Below are 17,802 nucleotides of genomic sequence, written 5' to 3'. Positions count from 1 at the left end.
AACCCAGCTATATGCTGTTTACAACAGACACACCTTAAGCCATAGAACACAGGTGGTTGACAGTGAAAGAAAGGAAAATAATTTTCCATGCAAATAGCAACCAAAACAGAGCTGGGGTGGTAATCTTAATATTAGACAAAGAAGACTTCAAGACAAAAATCTGCCAGAAGAGATAAAGACGGACATATAGAGATAAAGGGTCAATTAATCAAGAAGATTTAATAATCATAAATATATATGCACCCAACATCAGGGCACCTAAATATATAAAGCAAGCACTGATAGAATTGAAGGGAGAAATGGATAGTGCTACAGTAATAGTTGGAGATGTCAATACACCAATTTCAATATTGGGCAGATCATCTAGAAAGAATATTATCAAGGAATCAGAGAACACTACAAGCTGACTAGACTTAACAGACATAAATAGAACACTCTACCCCAAAACAGCACAATATACATTCTCTTCCACTGTACATGGATCATTCTCCAGGACAGGCCATATTTTAGGTCACAAAGCATGTCTTAACAAATTTTAAACGACTGAAATGATACAAAGTTTCTTCTCTGATTACAATGGAGTGAAGCTACAATCAGTAACAGGGCTGGGGGGGGGGACCACCCTGGAACATGCAAAAATGTATAGAAACTGAACAATACACTATTAACTGACCAACAGGTCAAGGAAGAAATCAAAAGAAAAACCACAAATTTCTTAGAGTCAAATGAAAATGAAAGCACAGCTTACCTAAACATGTGGGATGCAGGAAGGTAGCACTCAAATGAAAACTTACAAAAATAAATATCTATATGAACAAAGAAGAATGATCTCAAACCAAAAGGCTAACTTGACAACCTCAGGAACTAGAAAAAGAACAAAAAATGAAGCTGAAACCTACCAGAAGAAAGGGAATAACAAAGATCAGATCATAAATAAATAAAATAAAAAACAGAAAATCAATAGAGATAATCAATCAAACCAGAATTTGGTTCTCTGAAAAAGATCAATAAAATTGCTGAACCTTTAGCTAGAATGTCAAAGGAAAGAAGAGAAAAAATGCAAATAACCAATATGAAAAATGAAAGTGGTTACAATTGACCAGGCAGAAATAAAAAGGATTTTTATAGAATATTATCAACAACTGTATGGCAATAACCTGGATAACACACATGAAATGGACCAATTTTTAGATGCATACAACCTACCCATACTGACCCAAGAGGAAACAGAAAGTCTCAACAGTCCTATAACAAATGTAAAGATCAAGACAGTGATCACAAATCTCCCAACAAAAAAAAAAGTCCTGGACCAGATGGCTTCACTGGGGAATTCTACCAAACACTAAGAGAAGAATGACACCAACACTGTTGAAATTTTTCCATAAGATAGTGAAGGAAAAGCTACTCCCTAATTCATTCTATAAAGGAACCATAACCCTGATACCAAAACCACACCAAGACACTGCAAGAAAAGAAAACTATAGGCCAATATCTATTATGAATATAGATGCAAAAATCCTCAACAAAATACAACTGAACAGAATTCAACAGTGTATTAAAAGAGCTCTGGTAGCATAGTGCCTAAGGCACTTGACTGCTAACCAGGAGGCTGGCGGTTCAAACCCACCAGCCACTCCTCGGAAGGAAGGTTGGGCAATCCTACTTCTGTAGTGATAACTGCCTCAGAAACCCAAGGAGGGGTCGCTAGGAGTCGGGGCCAACTCTATGGCAAATAACAACATACCATGACCAAGTGGGATTTATTCCAGGAATGCAAGGATGGTTCGACATTAGGAAATCAATGTAAATAACACACCACATCAATGGAACTAAGGAAAAGAGCCACATAATCATTTTTCACAGATGCAGAAAAAGCATCTGATAAAATCACCTTTTTTGATGAAAACCCTGAAAAAGACTAGAATAGAAGGAGGGAAATTTCTCTATATGACTGGGGGCATATACGAAAAGCCAACAGCCTACATTACATTTAATGAAGAAAGACTATTGCTTCACCCTTGAAATGGAGAAAAGACAACAGTGCCCACTCCCATCACTTCTATTCAATATTGCTTCAGAGGTCCTAGTCCCAAACAGTAAGACAAGAAAAAGAAAAAAAGTATCCAGATTGGAAAAGAAGAAGTAAAAGCATCTCTCTTCACAGATGATATGATTCTGTACGTAGAAAATCCCTAAGAGTCTACAAGAAAACTTCTAGAGCTAAGTAAGGAATATAGCAAAGGTGCAGGATACAAGGTCAACAAATAAATATCATTTGCATTACTACATTATTCTTCAACCTTCATCAGTACTGAAAGGGATACAACGTTTATAATAGCATGTAAGAGAATAAATATCTAGGAATTCACTTAATTAGGGACACGCAGGATGCATACAATGAAGTATAAAACACAGCTGAAAGAGAGTCAAGAAGACTTACATAAATGGGAACATGGTTCATTTTCATGGACTGGAAGATTTAATGATGTTAAGATGCTAATATTATCCAAAGTGATGTACAGATTCAATGCAATCCTGATCAAAACTCCAACAGCCTCTTTACAGAAATAGAAAAACTAATCCTTACTTTTATGTAGAATAGCAAAAGGCTGGGAACAGCAAAAGCAATGTTGGAAGAGAAGAACACAAAGTAGGAGGGCTTACATACAATGATACCTGGTTGCATAGTGGTTAAAGCTCTTGGTTGGCAATATAAAGGCAGGCAGTTCGAACCCACCATCTGCTCCATAGGAAAGAGACGCAGCAGTCTGCTTTTGTAACGATTTATTAGCCTGGAAAACCCTATGGGCAGTTCTTTGTCCTATAGGGTGGCTATGAGTTGAGGAATTTGTTCAATGGCAGTGAGTTTGGTTTTGGCATAGAGTTACAGTAATCAAAACAGCCTAGCACTGGTATAGACCAATCAAATTTAATTAGGAGGCCAGAAATAAACCTACACATCTACCATCAACTAAGTTTTAACAAGGGTGCTAAGTATATTCAATGGGGGAAAGAAGAGTCTCTTCAATAAATGGTGCAGGGAAAACTAGATTTCTACATGCAGAAAAATGAAACCGGATCTGTGCTTCACATCATACACAAAAACAAATTCAAAATGGGTTAAAGTCCTAAATGTGCAAACTAAAGCCATAAAACTCTTAGAATAAAAAGCAGGGGCAATGCTGTCAGACCCAGCATTTTACAATGGCTTACCTAATATAATAACAAAAGCACAAATCACAAAAGACAAAATAAATAAATAGGACCTGATAAAAATTAGATACTTTTGTTCCTGAAAAGAATTTACCAAAAAAAGTGAAACAACAAGCTACCAACTGGGAGAGTATCTTTGGAAACCGTATATCCAACAATAATCTAATAACCAAAATATGTTCATAACTTTAACAACAGAGCGACAAAAACCCCATCATAAAATTGGCAAAATACTTGAATAGACATTTCACCAAAGAGGACAGTCAAATATACCCATCAAACACTGAAAAAATGCTCAAAATCATTACCCTGCAGAGAAACGTGAATGAGAACCCTAACGATATACCATTTCATTCCCACTAGAAAGGGTAATAAGGAAAAAGAAAACAACAAAGGTTGACAAAGATGAGGGGAGACTGGAACCCTTAGTGGGAATGCAAAATGAAATAGCCATTGTGGAAAACAGTATGGCAGCTCTTCAAAAAACTTAACGTACAACTATCATGTGACCCAGCAATTCCACTCCTCTGTATATTCCCCCAAAGACTTAAAAGTGAGATGCAAACAGAGACTTGTACACCGATGTCTACTGTAGCACTATTTACAATAGCTAAAAGGCAGACACAACCTAAATGCCTATCAACAGATGAACGGATAAACCAAATGTGGAACATACACACAATGGAATACTACTCAGCCAGCAGAGAAATCACGTCATGATCCTTGCTACAGTGTGGATGGAGCTGGAAGACATTATGCTGAGTGAATTAAGTCAATCATAGAAGAACAGATATGGTATGACCTCATTTATATTAAAAGACAACAATAAGCAAATGCAGCGAATACAGTTTATTGGTGGTTCCAGGGGTGGGAATAGTAGGTTAACAGTGATGGAAGTAACAAATTGATTAAGGGTAGGACTGCACAGCCTACTACTGTAACTGCTGCAAATACTGTACAACTGTACAAAGCTGAACTGGCAAAAGTTGTGTGATACTCACAATAATGACAAAAACAACAACAATAACAAAAGGTAGTTGCTGAGGCTGCTTATGTCCAAACAAACACCTCATGGGATGTGGTCCTTTGGTTTGGAGGTTCAGGGTCATGGTTTCTTGGGACATCCCAGTTAACTGGCCTAATAACACGCTGAGTGCCCAGGGTCTTAAAAGCTTGCCAGTGGCCATCCAAGGCACAACAATTGGTGCGTGTTCACCAGGAGCAACGGAGGAAGAAAGAGTGACAAAATAGGAGGAGGATATGGAATGTGTGGCTGATTGTCCCCATGAACAACCACCTCCTTTGCCCCGAGACCAGAAGAACTGGATGGTGCCCAGCAGCCATTACATTTTGATCAAAGATTTTATAGAAGAAAAACTGCAAAAATAGAGTTTCAAATTCTCTCTGACTACATACTTCTCGAAGCCATGAAAGCTGTATGAATTCCTGAGACTGGTGTCTTGAGGTAATCTTTAAACTTGAAGCCAAAAATATTCCCTAAAGTCTTCTTAAAACCAAACAATAGTTTAGCTTAACTGGTTATAAAGGCCTGCGTTGAGCTTTGCGTTCCTCTAAAAACTATATGAAAGATTAGATAGGAATGTTAGGGGTAGTGGATGTATGTAAAGAGGAAGGAACAACTTAGAGAAGGGCTGAGAATGCTGTTGTGCGACTCGAAGAATGTCATCAGTTATCAGTGAATGGTACAAGTACAGACGGCAAACTGGTGCATGCTCTGCTATCACATCCTCAGCAACAAAATACATAAAATTAAAACAAAAAAATCAATGGGCCTAGATGTTTAAAAAAGTCAATGCCATGAGAAGGAGACGGGGGTGGAGAAAATGTCCCACATTGAAAGAACTGAAGGACATATAAGCAGATGTGCTCCACAAGCCTGACTGGACAGCTGGGGAGCAGGCTGTTGTGAAAGGACCAAATATTGGCTACTGTAAGGAGCTCTGGTGGCACAGTGCATAAGGGATTCTGACTAACCACAAGGTTGACAGTTCAAACTCACCAGTTACTCTGTGGAAAAAAAAAAAAACAAACAACCTCACTGCTGTCCAGTAGGATCTGACTCGTAACAACCGCTCCTTGGGTTTCCGAGGCGTATCACTATGGAAGTGGATTGCCCAGCCTTCCTTCTGAGGAGCAGCTGGTGGCTAGTAGTCAGATGCCTTAGGCACTAGCAGAGGACAATCTACTTCTGTAAAAATTTACCACCTTGGAAACCCAATGGGAGTTGCCATGAGTCGGAAATGACTCCATGGCAGTGGGTTTGTCTTTTCTTCGTATTAGATATTCTAAAATGACTGTTAACACCCTCAGGCGTGATGCCTGTGGTTACAGGGGTGGTGCTGGGGAGTGTCCTCGTTCTTGGACGAAACGTGCACATTTAAGGCACAGAGCCATGGAGACTGCAAGTTACCTTCACAGGGTCGGCAAAAGGGCATGGGAACAGTGCACGGAACATTAGTAAGTGGTGAGTCTGGGTGAAAGGTTACAGGCGTTCACTGTACTGATCTCTCTACTTTATATGTATATTTGAAATTGTTTAAGAGGGGAGAAAAAAACTAGCACATAAAAAAAGAGCATTGAGTTAGTTCAGCCAAAGAAACAGTAAGCCAAAGGTCTCACAACAAAGCTGCTGAACGGGTAACAGGGCAGATCCGGTTAAATGTGGGTAGCTGTATGGTAGCTGTTTCACTCATAAAGTGAGGGAGATACGATTCTAAGGAAAAGACTAGACAAATCTCTCAAAGACCTGGTATCGTAGTGTTTGTGTGCCTTACCAGGCTGAGAACACAAGGGTGTCACCAGGCAGGATATCAGAAACAAACATACAAAGAGCACTATGCTACTCTTCAAGGAGCCCTGGTGGCACAGTGGTTAAGTGTTCAGCTGCTGACTGAAAGGTCAGTGATTGGAACCTGGCAGCTGCTCCTTGGGAGAAAGATGCAGTGGCCTACTCCAGTGACGAGTACAGCCTTGAAAACTGCATGGGCAGTTCTACTCTGTCCTCTGGGGTTGCCGTACATCGGCTCGAGGGCAACGGGTTTGGGTTTTCTTGTTATTCTACTTTTGTAAAATCTTCAGGGAGTCCCAAGTAGTGACCACTTCCTTGTCTACTAACCAAAAAGTGCACAGTTTGAATCCACCCAGCTACTCCTCAGACGATACACGGGTGATCTACCTCTCAAAGATCACAGCCACTGTCAACCCTGTGGGGGACCGTTCTGCTCTGAACACAGGGGACTGCCACGAGTAGGAACTGACTTAATGGCGACTGACTGAAATCTTCCACAATCACCAACGATGGTCAGTGATGCATCGTCTTTCTGCACGGTTCCTTAAATGCCCCGGGATCTCTTCGCTGGTCTCCACCATGGGCTCCATAACTAACGTCCTTAGTTTCCTCCCCACCTGCATGCTGAGGAATGGGTTCAGCAGTAGCTCCGACCTCCTACTCCTGGCCCTGTCACTATAAGGCATCCGCTCTACCGAGCCCCTCGGATCTGGTGTCCCAAAGGGAACTCGCCATCTCACTTCCCCTAATCCTGTCCCTTCTTTCATGTTCTCTGTGATTCCTGTGAACTGAGTACTTACAAAAAAACAGAATTCCTAAGACTGCCCACCAATAAGGAGCTCTAGTGGCTTAGTCCCTAAGGCATTTGACTGCTAACCAGAAGGCTGGTGGTTCAAACCCACCAGCCACTCCTCAAAAGGACGACTGGGTAATCTACGTCTTTAGAGACACTGCCTTGGAAACCCAAGGAGGGGTCGCTATGAGTCGGATCTGACTTGATGGGAGTGAGTTTGGTTTTTTGGTTTGGCCAAAAATACAGTCCCTTTGAAGGGTTTTTTAAAAATCCTCCCTGTCCTCATCAGCCTGGTATTTTTCACCATATTCTTTCATATTCTAGTGGGAAAAGCTAAAGAGGTGAGAGGGGATCACTCCCCAACAACCAAAAAATTTTTGGTTTTCTAAAATCTACTGCATCTCTACAGAGAAGGTTCAGGAGCTTGATGTCACCAACCTCAGCCCCTAGGCCTTTTTGTGGATACGATTCCCATAGCAGGTGGCACATCGCAGATGACATGCTTCCCAACCGCCATCTTGACAGAAAGCTCAGACCTTCTCTGGGCATACGTGGTGGAAAACTCCTCCTTATGTTGGACCCACACTTACTCCTCATGGCTTCTGCCTGTTCCTCTTTGTTCCAAGCCATAGGCCAAATAAAATTCCTTTTGCCTCCTATTGTTACGCTGTTGTTAGGTGCCACTGAATCGTGTCCGACTCACAGCAACCCCATGCACAGCAGAACAAAACACCGCCCAGTCCCATGCCAGCTCCATGGTCCTTGCTATACTTGAGCCCATCATCACAGCCACTGTGTCAATCCATCTCGTTGAGGGCCTTCCTCCCCTCTTTCATCGACCCTCCACCTTACCGAGCATGACATCGTTCTCCAGGGAATGGTCCCTTCTGACAACATGACCAAAGTAGGTGAGACCAAGTCTGGCCATTCTTGCCTCTAAGGAGCACTCCAGCTGCACTTCCTCCAGGACAGATCTGTTAGTTCTTTCAGCAGTCCACGGTACTTTCAGCATTCTTCACCAACACCACAACTCAAAAGCATCAATTCTTCTTCAGTCTTCCTTATTCATTGTCCAGCTCACACATGCATATGAGGCAACTGAAAATATCATGGCTTGTGTCAGGCTCACCTCAGTCCTCAAGTAGACATCCTTGCTCCTCAGCACTTCAACTTGCCCAGGTCTATACCTGGGTATAGACTAATGTCCTGACTGCTGCATCCATTGGCATCGATTGTAGAACCAAGCAATGTGAAGTCTTTGACAACTTCAATCTTTTCTCCATTTATCGTGATGCTGCTTATAGGTCCAGTTGTGAGGACTTTTGTTTTCTTTATATTGAGGTGTAATCCATACTGTAGACTGTAGTCTTCAATCTTCATCAATAAGTGCAAGTCATCCTCACTTTCAGCAAGCAAAGTTGTGTCATCAGCGTATCACAGGTTGTTAATGATTCTTCCTCCAATCTTGATGCGACGTTCCTCTTCCTATAGTCCAGCTTCTAGGATTATCTGCTCCGGATACAGATTGCATAAGTATGGGGAAAGGATACAATCCTGACGCGCTCCCTTCTTGATTTTAAACCATGCAGCGTCCCCTTGTTCTGTTTGAACAACATCCTCCTGGGTCAATGTACAGGTTCCTCATGAGCACAATCAAGTGTTCTGGAATTTTCTGGAATTCCCATTCTTCTCAATGTCATCCACAATTTGGTATGATCTACACGATCAAATGCCTTTGCATAGTCAATAAAACACAAGTAAACATCTTTCTGGTATTCTTTGCTTTGGGCCAGGATCCATCTGACAGCAGCTATGATATCCCTTGTTCCACATCCTCTTCTGAATCCAGCTTGTACCTCTGTAAGTTCTCTGTCAATATACTACTGCAACCGTTTTTGAATTATCATTAGTAAAATTTTACTTGCATGTGATATTAATAATATTGCTCGATAATTTCCATATTCTGTGGGATCACCTTGCACATGAGCAGTTGATGGTCTGTTCCACAATCAGCTCCTGGCCTGGTTTTGGCTGAAGATATTGAGCTTTTCCATCACCTTTTACCACAGATGTAGTCAATCTGATTCCTGTGTATTCCATCTGGCAACTCCACATGTATAACCGCCATTTGTGCTGATGAAAAAGGTATCTTCAATGAGTAAGTCGTTGGTCTTAGAAAATTCTATCATGTGCTTTCCAGCATCATTTCTGTCACCAAGGCCAAATTTTCCAACTACTGGTGATTCTTTTTTGTTTCCAACTTTTGCATTCCAGTCACCAGTGATAATTAACACATCCTGATCACATGTTCAGTCAATTTCAGATTGCAGAAGCTGGTAAAAATCTTCAATTACCTCATCTTTGGCTTTGGTAGTTGGTGCATAAGTCTGAATAATAGTTGTATCAACTGGTCTTCCTTGTAGGCATATGGATATTATCCTATTACTGATAGCACTGAACTTCAGGACAGATCTTGAAACATCCTTTGTGATGATGAACGCTATGTCATTCCTCTTCAAATTGTCATTCCTGGCATAGTAGACCACATGGTGGTCTGATTCAAAATGGCCAGAACCAGTCCATTTCAGCTCACTAGTGTCTAGGATATCAATCTTTATGCGCTACATTTCATTTTTGACAACTTCCAATTTTCCTAGATTCATGCTTCATACATTCCATGTTCCAATTATTAATGGATGTTTACAGCTGTTTCTCCTCAATTTGAGCTGTGCCACGTCAGCAAATGGAGGTCTTGAAAGCTTTACCTTATCCGTATCATTCAGGCTGGTTCTACTCTGATGAAGCAGCTCTTTCCTGGGCCTATTTTGAGAGCCTTCCTACCTAAGTGGCTCATTCTCCTGCACTGTATCGGACAATGTTTCTGGGCTATCCATAAAGTTGCACAGTAATGTACCACGCAGTGTTTCTCTGCTATTCCTAAGGTTTTCCCTGGCCAGTTCTTTGAGAAGTGGAGGCCTCCTCCTTCGTCCGAGTCTGTCTTCGTCTGTAGCTGCTGAAACTTGTGCACCGCGTGCTTGCCTCCTATAGCCTCTCTCATAAAAACACTAGATGGTCCCATTCCATCTTTCTCATACTCCAGCCCTCACGGCAGCAGCATGAGACTAGCTCAGGTAACAAGGTAGATTCCCAAGTAAGCCTGAGGTCCCTACACTGCAGCCTGGAAGGCCAACCAGCCCGGGCACTTCTGCACTGAATCCACTACAGCTTCTTACATTCTGAATATGACTTCTTTCCATAACGGCTTTGACTGAGGACCCAGTGAAAACAACATTGTCAAGCCGGAGGCTCCACTTGGGTAAGTACCTTCCGTCAATGGCTTTCATTTAATATGAAGAAAAAGGAAGACCTATTAACCACGGAGTGTGGCTCAGGATATATGTTAAATAGAAACGCTTACCTCCCCTTGGAAACTCTTCAGCAGCGGCGCTACCTGCTTGCGCAAATCCTGGAGCAAGAAGGACGGATCAGGAAGCACCCATTTGAAAAGGAAAGAGAAGGGAAAAATTTGTTAAGCCTTCCTAAAAATGGCTTTTAATGCAGTGCTGATTACTGTGATATAAAGCGATCCTGGTACTGCCAATGTCCCCTCATTCCTACGACATGAAACACGCTGACTGCTGCTCCATAATTTAGATTTATGTAGTAAGCATAACGAACAAGATCTATGCATCATATCAAATTAAGTAGCACTGGGACAAGGCCTGGGCACCCCCATTTCTTACAGCTCCAGAACTGACTCTGACGCACACACCCCATCTGAGATGGACTTGTATTGACAGAGACAGACACTTTTCAATTAAACTGTAAGACAGGGAGAAACAAAGGCATTGTTTCAGCAAAATCAACCCAACGCTACAGGAGATTCCAAGAGGAAAGTGAGATTGAAGTTAGGGAAATGAGGGGCAGTTTCTGGAAGGAGGTGGCCTGTGAGCTGGGAAGACAGGCAAGACTTTACAGGCAGGAGGACAGGGTCATAGCCCTCAGTTCTCAGGCTACTTACCTGTGCCTGGTCCACTTCTAAATCCCTCCCCCGCCCCCAGGTAAGCCCCTGGGGGACTTGTGCTCCACAGCCCCATGGTTTGTTTGTTGTAAAGCACTAAGTACATGGTGAAGGCTTACAGCAGCGATAGAAAATGAACAACAACAACAAAAAAAAACTCACTGCCATCCAATTCATAGTGACCCCCATTGGGTTTCTGAGGCAGTAAATCTTTATGGAAGTAGAGAGCCCCATCTTCTTTCCACAGAGCTGCTGGTGGGTTTGAACCACCAACCTTCTGGTTAGCAGTCAAATGCCTTAGGTACTACACCACCAGCGCTCCTTTTAGAAAATGAATACACTCTCTCATTTAAGCCCATTGTACTATGAAGAATGATTGGGGATAAAATCCAACACTCAAAAGGAAAATGAGGGGGAGGAGGAGAAAAAGGGTGAGGAGTGAAGGAGAAGGGATGACTGTTTTATTCCAGTCGTGTCTGCGGGAAAGCCTAGGTCTTAATCACAAGGAATAAGCCACATGTCTTTGTTTGAACCTTGGTAACCACAGGAAAGGCTGCAGGAGGTATAAGTATGAGTGAGTTCATTGTATGTGTGTGTGTGTGTGTGTTCGAGGCTTCAGGGTGGCATGGCCTGGAGACTACTTGCCAGGAAGGGAAGGGGGTGTCCTGGGGAAGGGGGAGGGAAGACCCCTCAACTCCCTTTGGGCGGGCCTGCTCCCGTTGGTCCCCTGCACCCTAGTAGGGACAAACAAGTAGAAGGATTCCAGGCAGGTACTTTGTCACTGGCTGCAAACACAAGGTGATGGACGGAGTTTGTTGTTGTTTGTTTTCCAAAAAGGCTGCCTTTGTAGGAAGGCAATTCGTTAATGAGGCGTCACTGTGTCATCTGGAGAGTTCTCACCAGCAGGGTGCTAAGGTAAGCATCAGCTTGAGTAAGAACGAGAGAAACCAGCACTGAGTCAAGCTGACAGCAGCCCCGGTGCAGCCGCCCAGCACACGCACCACTCTCTCTCCTCAAAGCCCGGACACGAGGCGACTACTGGCCTCACAGGAGAAAAGGCCACAGACCCATATTAACAGAAATTTTAAAAATCAGATGTAAAACATTCAAGGAAATAGCATCAATGGGGCATCTGCCTTCCAATTGTCAGTGAAAACTGTGTGGCTCCTTCCAGGCTTGGGCTTTGGGATGGGACCTTTGCTTTTCAAGGAGCCAGGGCTGAGCCCTCTCACACCCCAGGTGGTCTGGGAGCATAGTACACAGGACTGTGTGTGCTGTGTGTCTGATCTGACAGCAATGTGACAGCTGATGGCCCCTGAGACATATATATCAAGGGGACCCCCTAAGGCTCCCAACACTGTGTCACATTATTGCAGAACTGGGAGCAGTCAGGACCAAAAGTCCCAGGTATGCTTCCCACAGTTCATCCCATTGACTCCCACTCTAGAGGACACGCGCCCCGTTGTCGCCCACTCTAGAGGACACGTGTCCCATTGTCTCTCACTTTAGAGGATGTCTGTCCCGTCGACTGTCACTTAGAGGATGTCCGTCCCATAGACTCTCACTTAGAGGACGTTCACCCCGTTGTCTCCCACTTTAGAGGATGTCCATCCATCGACTTTCACTTAGAGGATGTTCACCCATAGACTCTCACTTAAGAGGTTATCTGTCCCGTCGACTCCCACTTTAGAGGATGTCCGTCCCATTGGCTCTCACTTTAGAGGATGTCCATCCCATTGGCTCCCACTTTGGAGGATGTCCATCCCATTGGCTCTCACTTTATCCAATGCTCTGTGAGCGTCCGTATCAGTACAGTGGTAAGTGCATCCTTTGCACTCTCTTCTCCTCTGCAATAATGGGGGCTCAGTATGGGTAGGGCAGGGGTTTCAGTTACCCTTCAATGCCCAGCAGCCAACACAGGGCTTGGCAATACTTTGCCCAGGAGACCTAGGCACAAGAGGCTTTAAACCTTCAGAAGGTTTGTTACATTCTACATCTAGTCCAAATCTCATGTTCCTTGTCCCAGGAGTCACCTTGGACATTCCTGTCAATCTCAACCTGCAGTGGTCTGATCCTAACACTGGACACCAGTGAGGGCTTAGGGGGTGGCAGTGGTTGGTGCACTGGGTGCTCTCTGCTGTGGTGACCTGGCAAGCAGTCTCAGTCAGGCTGGCAGGGACAGCACAAAAACTGACACAAGCCATCAACATGGACTTGCTGCTAAGGGAGCCAGTATGCCCTTGAGCTGCCGTTATAGGAGTGTTTGCCTCTGTCTCTGCTGTGTCTAGAGCAGGGCCTGACAGAAACGGAAACTCCACTGACATGGAATGAGGGCCTGGACGAATGTATAAGCAAACAAGCAAAAGTATGAACGATATCCAAAGCGTGGCACAAATGCGGTGAGGAATGCACTTGGACAAGGGGCTATCCCGGCTGGGCTCCATACCCCAAGACAGAACTGTCCAAGAACAGCGCAAGGCTAGCCACCAACCTAATCACAACGTTGCCTGGCAGCTACACAAAAAAGAAGCATATGACATTTTAATAATGTATCTCATTTAACCCAATAAATCTATAATGCTATCAATTGAACATGTAAGCCATATGAAAATTATTAATGAGATATTTTACATTCTCTCTCTCTGTAGTAAGTCTCTGAGATCTGGTGTGCGTTTTACACTCACAGCTCAGCTCAGTTAGGACTGGCCGCATGTCCAGGGGTCCTGGCCACGTGTGGCTGGCATTATAGCTCACAGCAGGACTAAGAAATGCACTCATGACTCAGGCTTCTCCTGGGAGACCGTGTCAAACCCCGTGGACTCCTGCTTTCCAGCTCTGTCAACTACTGTGTTTCCATTGTCGTAAGCCACTAAGTACATGGTAACTCGTTCCAGTGGGAACAGAAACTAACACACTATCTCAGTTAGTCCACTGTACTCTGAAGAAATATCAGGGAGGAACGGTAACAGTCAAGAGAGGTACAAGGTCCTCACCCCTCTCAGATGGCCAGGGGGGCAGGTGGACGAACAAGGAGGCCTCAGAGGAGGAGGAGAGTTGGGAGAATAGAGTTAAGAGAGAAGGGAGTGTCAAGAGGGAGAAGATGCTTGATTCTGCAAAACGCCACCACGGAGTGAAGAGTGAGAAAATGACACTGGCTTTAGTTGCCAGTGAATCCTGGTGGCAGCGAGAGCCGTGGTTGGGTGGAAACCTCCCTGTAGAAACTTCAGGGGATCAAGCTCTGAAGACAAGGCAGCCGGGGGTGGAGGGAACTTTTGGAGAACCAGCAGTCCAGGTGAGGAGAGGGAAAAGGTAGACAAGGTTGGAGGAGTGCCCAAAGTGAGAAGTGAGAAATGGCGGCCAGTGACCAAGTGCCCGTCGTGTGTGAGCACCGTGGTCAGGATTCAGAGACTGCATTCTTTCACTTTTCAGACGACCCTCCTGGCATAAGGGGTTGATGCCTAGTTTCTACGCAAGGATACCTGAGGCTCAAAAAGGTAAGTAAAATAGTCCAAGGTCATTCAGCTGAGTTAGCATTTAAACCCAAGGCCCACACCCCAGTGAAAATTTTTTTTAAAGGAATCCATCACTGTGGCCAGGTGTGGGTGCAGGGATGACATACAAGGGCTACCCACAAAGCCACGTGGGGACACATATCTACCACTCAAAAGGCTTATAACCTAAAAAAACAAACCTGTTGCTGTTGAGTCAGTTCCAACTTATAGCAACCCCACAGGACAGAGAACTGCCCCAGAGGGTTTCCAGGGCTGTATATCTTATGGAAGCTGACTGCCTTGTCTTTCCTGCCAAGCAGCTGGTGAATTAACAGCCAAGTGAGTAACCACTGAGCCACTGAACTCTGAGGGGAAATGGTTAAGTTGGAGGGGGTCATGGGACGAGAAAGCTGGCAAAGATGAGGGATTCAAGACCGTGAGGGAGAGAAGGAACAGGGGAGAGAGCTTGATGGAGGAAGTTAAGAGGAGGTGGGCAAAGTCCTGTTCAGAAGGCACGTTTGTGAGGAGTAAGAAGTCACGGCCCAGGTGCCCCAGGGCTCAGAGCTCAAAGCAGTACCTTTTATAAGCATGCTCCGTGGTCTACCCAAACCCCACCACCTGGCACAGGGCCAGCCTGCATGCGAACATAAGCTTTGAGGAATATATAGATATCTCCACTGCCATCAAGTCGATTCGGACTCACAGTGACCCCCACTGGGTTTCCAAGGCAGTGAATCTTTACGGAAGTCGACTGCCTCATCTTCCTTCTGTGGAGCAGCTGGTGGGTTTGAACCACCAACGTTCTGGTTAGCAGCCACATGCCTTGGGCCCTGTACTGCCAGAGCTCCTTTTGAGGAGTTTAGGGGAAGACAAAATTAATCCTCTATTCTATTCCAGCAGTCCAGGGAGGCAGAGGAGCCACGTCTCCACAACCACCACAAAGAAAGGAAACTCCTCCTGCCATCTTCCGTTGGTTAGGGGCAGCTAACCAACTAACCGACCAGTGTGCTTTAAAAGTCCTGTCATCGAGCATATCCACCTCCCCAACAGACCCACTAAAGTAACCTAAAATAACCTTTGATATTTGGACACACACACAAAGACAGGTGAGGACAGAAATAACATATTGACAAACATACACACACACACTGATAGAAACACACTTCAAGTCACCAGCTAAGAATCATTCCTTCTAATTTTATCCTTGGCAATTTGAGAAACGCCTGAGCCAGTTCTGTTGCCTGCAATGATTGTACTGATGCAAGAGGGAAAGCTCCCCATCTTCTATGGGACCAAGGGGCCAGAACAAGGGCGCTCTACTCCAACCTGGGGGCCTCCATCCCCATCACAGCCAGGCCTGGGCACGCCCTTCCAGCCACGTGCTCCCACAATCCCAGACTGAAGGAACGGTAGTTCTGGCCAGACACGAGGCTGAGCAAATAAGCTGAGAGACCGACCCAAAATTTAGGGTCACACGCTTCATTCAGTCACAGGTTTCCAAAGGTTCTTTGATCCTGGCTCATTTACTGTGTAACAAGCAACAAACATAGCCCCACGTGCAAAGTAATGTCCCTGAGATCACTATCATCAAAAGCCTGCTGGCAAAAGGCCAAAAAGTGCCTTTCAACCTTCTCCCCCTTGAGTACACAGCAAACAAGCAGCTATGTTGATACAGAGACACTTCTAGGTAAGAGGGATTTTCCTTATTCTCCAAACCACTGACTCATAACTCGCCGTTTAGAACTGAAAATTGAATGGGAAGATGCTATGACTAAGGGGTTTGTGAGGAGATGGAAAGTGCTGGAGAAAACCACACTGATTTAAAAGCCGGACAGAAACAGAAACACCAAGCCCTGCAGTGTTCGGCACACCTGGTGGGGAGTGAGGGTGAGACATACATTCGTGGGTCCATCCAAGGCGAATCTTTTGGTTTTCGTCCACCTGAAGGAGCTGGGAGCCTCCGCAAGGCTCTGCTTCCCTCTTTGGCACCCTGTGCTCCTGGTACCCCCACAATGCTCTCCTGCCCCTACTCACACGCAGTGCCGGGGGTAGGGCAGCAGGCCGTGTGGCTGGGAGGGAACCAGGTGTGCCACGCGGTCAGGGCTGGCCACCTGAGCTGCTTGCTGCACTGAGGCCCACCCCCCTCTGCGTCTGGGAAAGAGCGGCTCCCGGGACATCTCGCGCACTTGCACAAACAAGTGGATCAAGAGGCACAGCCCCGGCATAATTCAAGAGGAGGGGATGAATGACAGACACATCCTCAAGGCCACGACATGATCTCTACGTTTCAAACATGATACACTGCAGATTCTTCTAGGTGTTTTATCAATTATTACTCCCTTTAACTTTTACTCCATGGTAACCTACAGTGAGTTTCTATGGGACAGTTACGTCAACATTTAAAATTCACAACTGTTGGCCACCTCTCTCGGTGGGACTTCATTCTCCATGGCAACAGTCCAGAAGTGGGCAGTCCTGGTCATCTTCAGTGACAACACAGTTCTCCTGAGAGCACTGGGTTGCAGAGTGGGGACATGGCAGAGCCATACAGGGTCATCTCTGAAAGGCTGACTCTGTGACTCTCGCAGGATTGTCGGCAAACTGCCCTGCCTTGGGGTCATCACAGACCCAGTAACCCCTGGTTGTTGGCAGCAGTGGCCTCACTGGTTCAGCTGTCACCTTCTAGTTCAGAACCCCCTCGGCTCAGGGACAATGGCCAGCTTCTCCTCTTCCCCTGGTCTGAGTTCATCATTGCCTTTATTGTGTTTTGGTGGTAAAGAGTTGGGATGAGGTGAATAAGCCTCGATAAAACCAAAACAAACTCACGGCCATCGAGCCGCTTCCAACTCATAGAGACCCCCACTGGGTTTCCAAGGCTGTAAGTCTTTGTGGAAGCACACTGCTTCAGCTTTCCTCTGTGGAGTGGCTGGTGGGTTTGAACCACCAACCTTTTGGTTAGCAGCCAAATGTCAGTCACTACACCACCAGAGCTCCTTAACCCTTGATAGGGGCCAAGCAAAATTATAACCCTGGGAAATGCTTACGCATGAGGTGGTGATACACTAAACACTGAAGAGATTATTTCCAAATGAGTCTACAAACCTCTGGTTTTCCTCCTCATTACTCAGGCCTCAAAGCAAGAAGATCTTGCCTTGAAAATGTTTCAGGTACGAGTTTGAAGGAAATCATTATGCAATAAAGCATATTTCATTAAATTTTATACCACTGGATGGAAGACATACCATTATTTTATACTATGCCAAGAAAAAAATGCTGTTTTCAGCATTTACTTTATGAAATGTCTATTCAAGCCCTTTGCTCAGTCATGTTGGAACAAAGTTCTAGAGAAGAAGAAAGGAATGACATTCTAGTAATAGCCACTGAAAATACCAACTAAATCTACAAACACATACAAAAGACACAAACCACTGCCGTGGAGTCGGTTCTGACCCACAGCGCCCCTAGAGGACCGAGT

The 17,802-nt window shown here is 44.8% G+C and overlaps 1 protein-coding gene across 1 annotated transcript in view; it reads right to left on the bottom strand.

Annotated features, from left to right (window-relative positions):
- CUX1 (cut like homeobox 1) overlaps positions 1-17,802 on the bottom strand; it is a 473,579-nt gene that overhangs the window by 241,665 nt on the left and 214,112 nt on the right. The window contains exon 3 of the mRNA XM_007940080.1: positions 10,234-10,281. Coding sequence (XP_007938271.1) covers positions 10,234-10,281 — 48 coding nt within the window. The remainder of the gene's footprint in view (positions 1-10,233; positions 10,282-17,802) is intronic.

This window comes from Orycteropus afer, unplaced genomic scaffold (genome assembly GCF_000298275.1).
Source record: "Orycteropus afer afer isolate SDZICR_OR568_19922 unplaced genomic scaffold, OryAfe1.0 scaffold00006, whole genome shotgun sequence".
Classification (NCBI taxonomy): domain Eukaryota; kingdom Metazoa; phylum Chordata; class Mammalia; order Tubulidentata; family Orycteropodidae; genus Orycteropus; species Orycteropus afer.
This window is presented reverse-complemented; position numbering and strand designations above follow the sequence as displayed.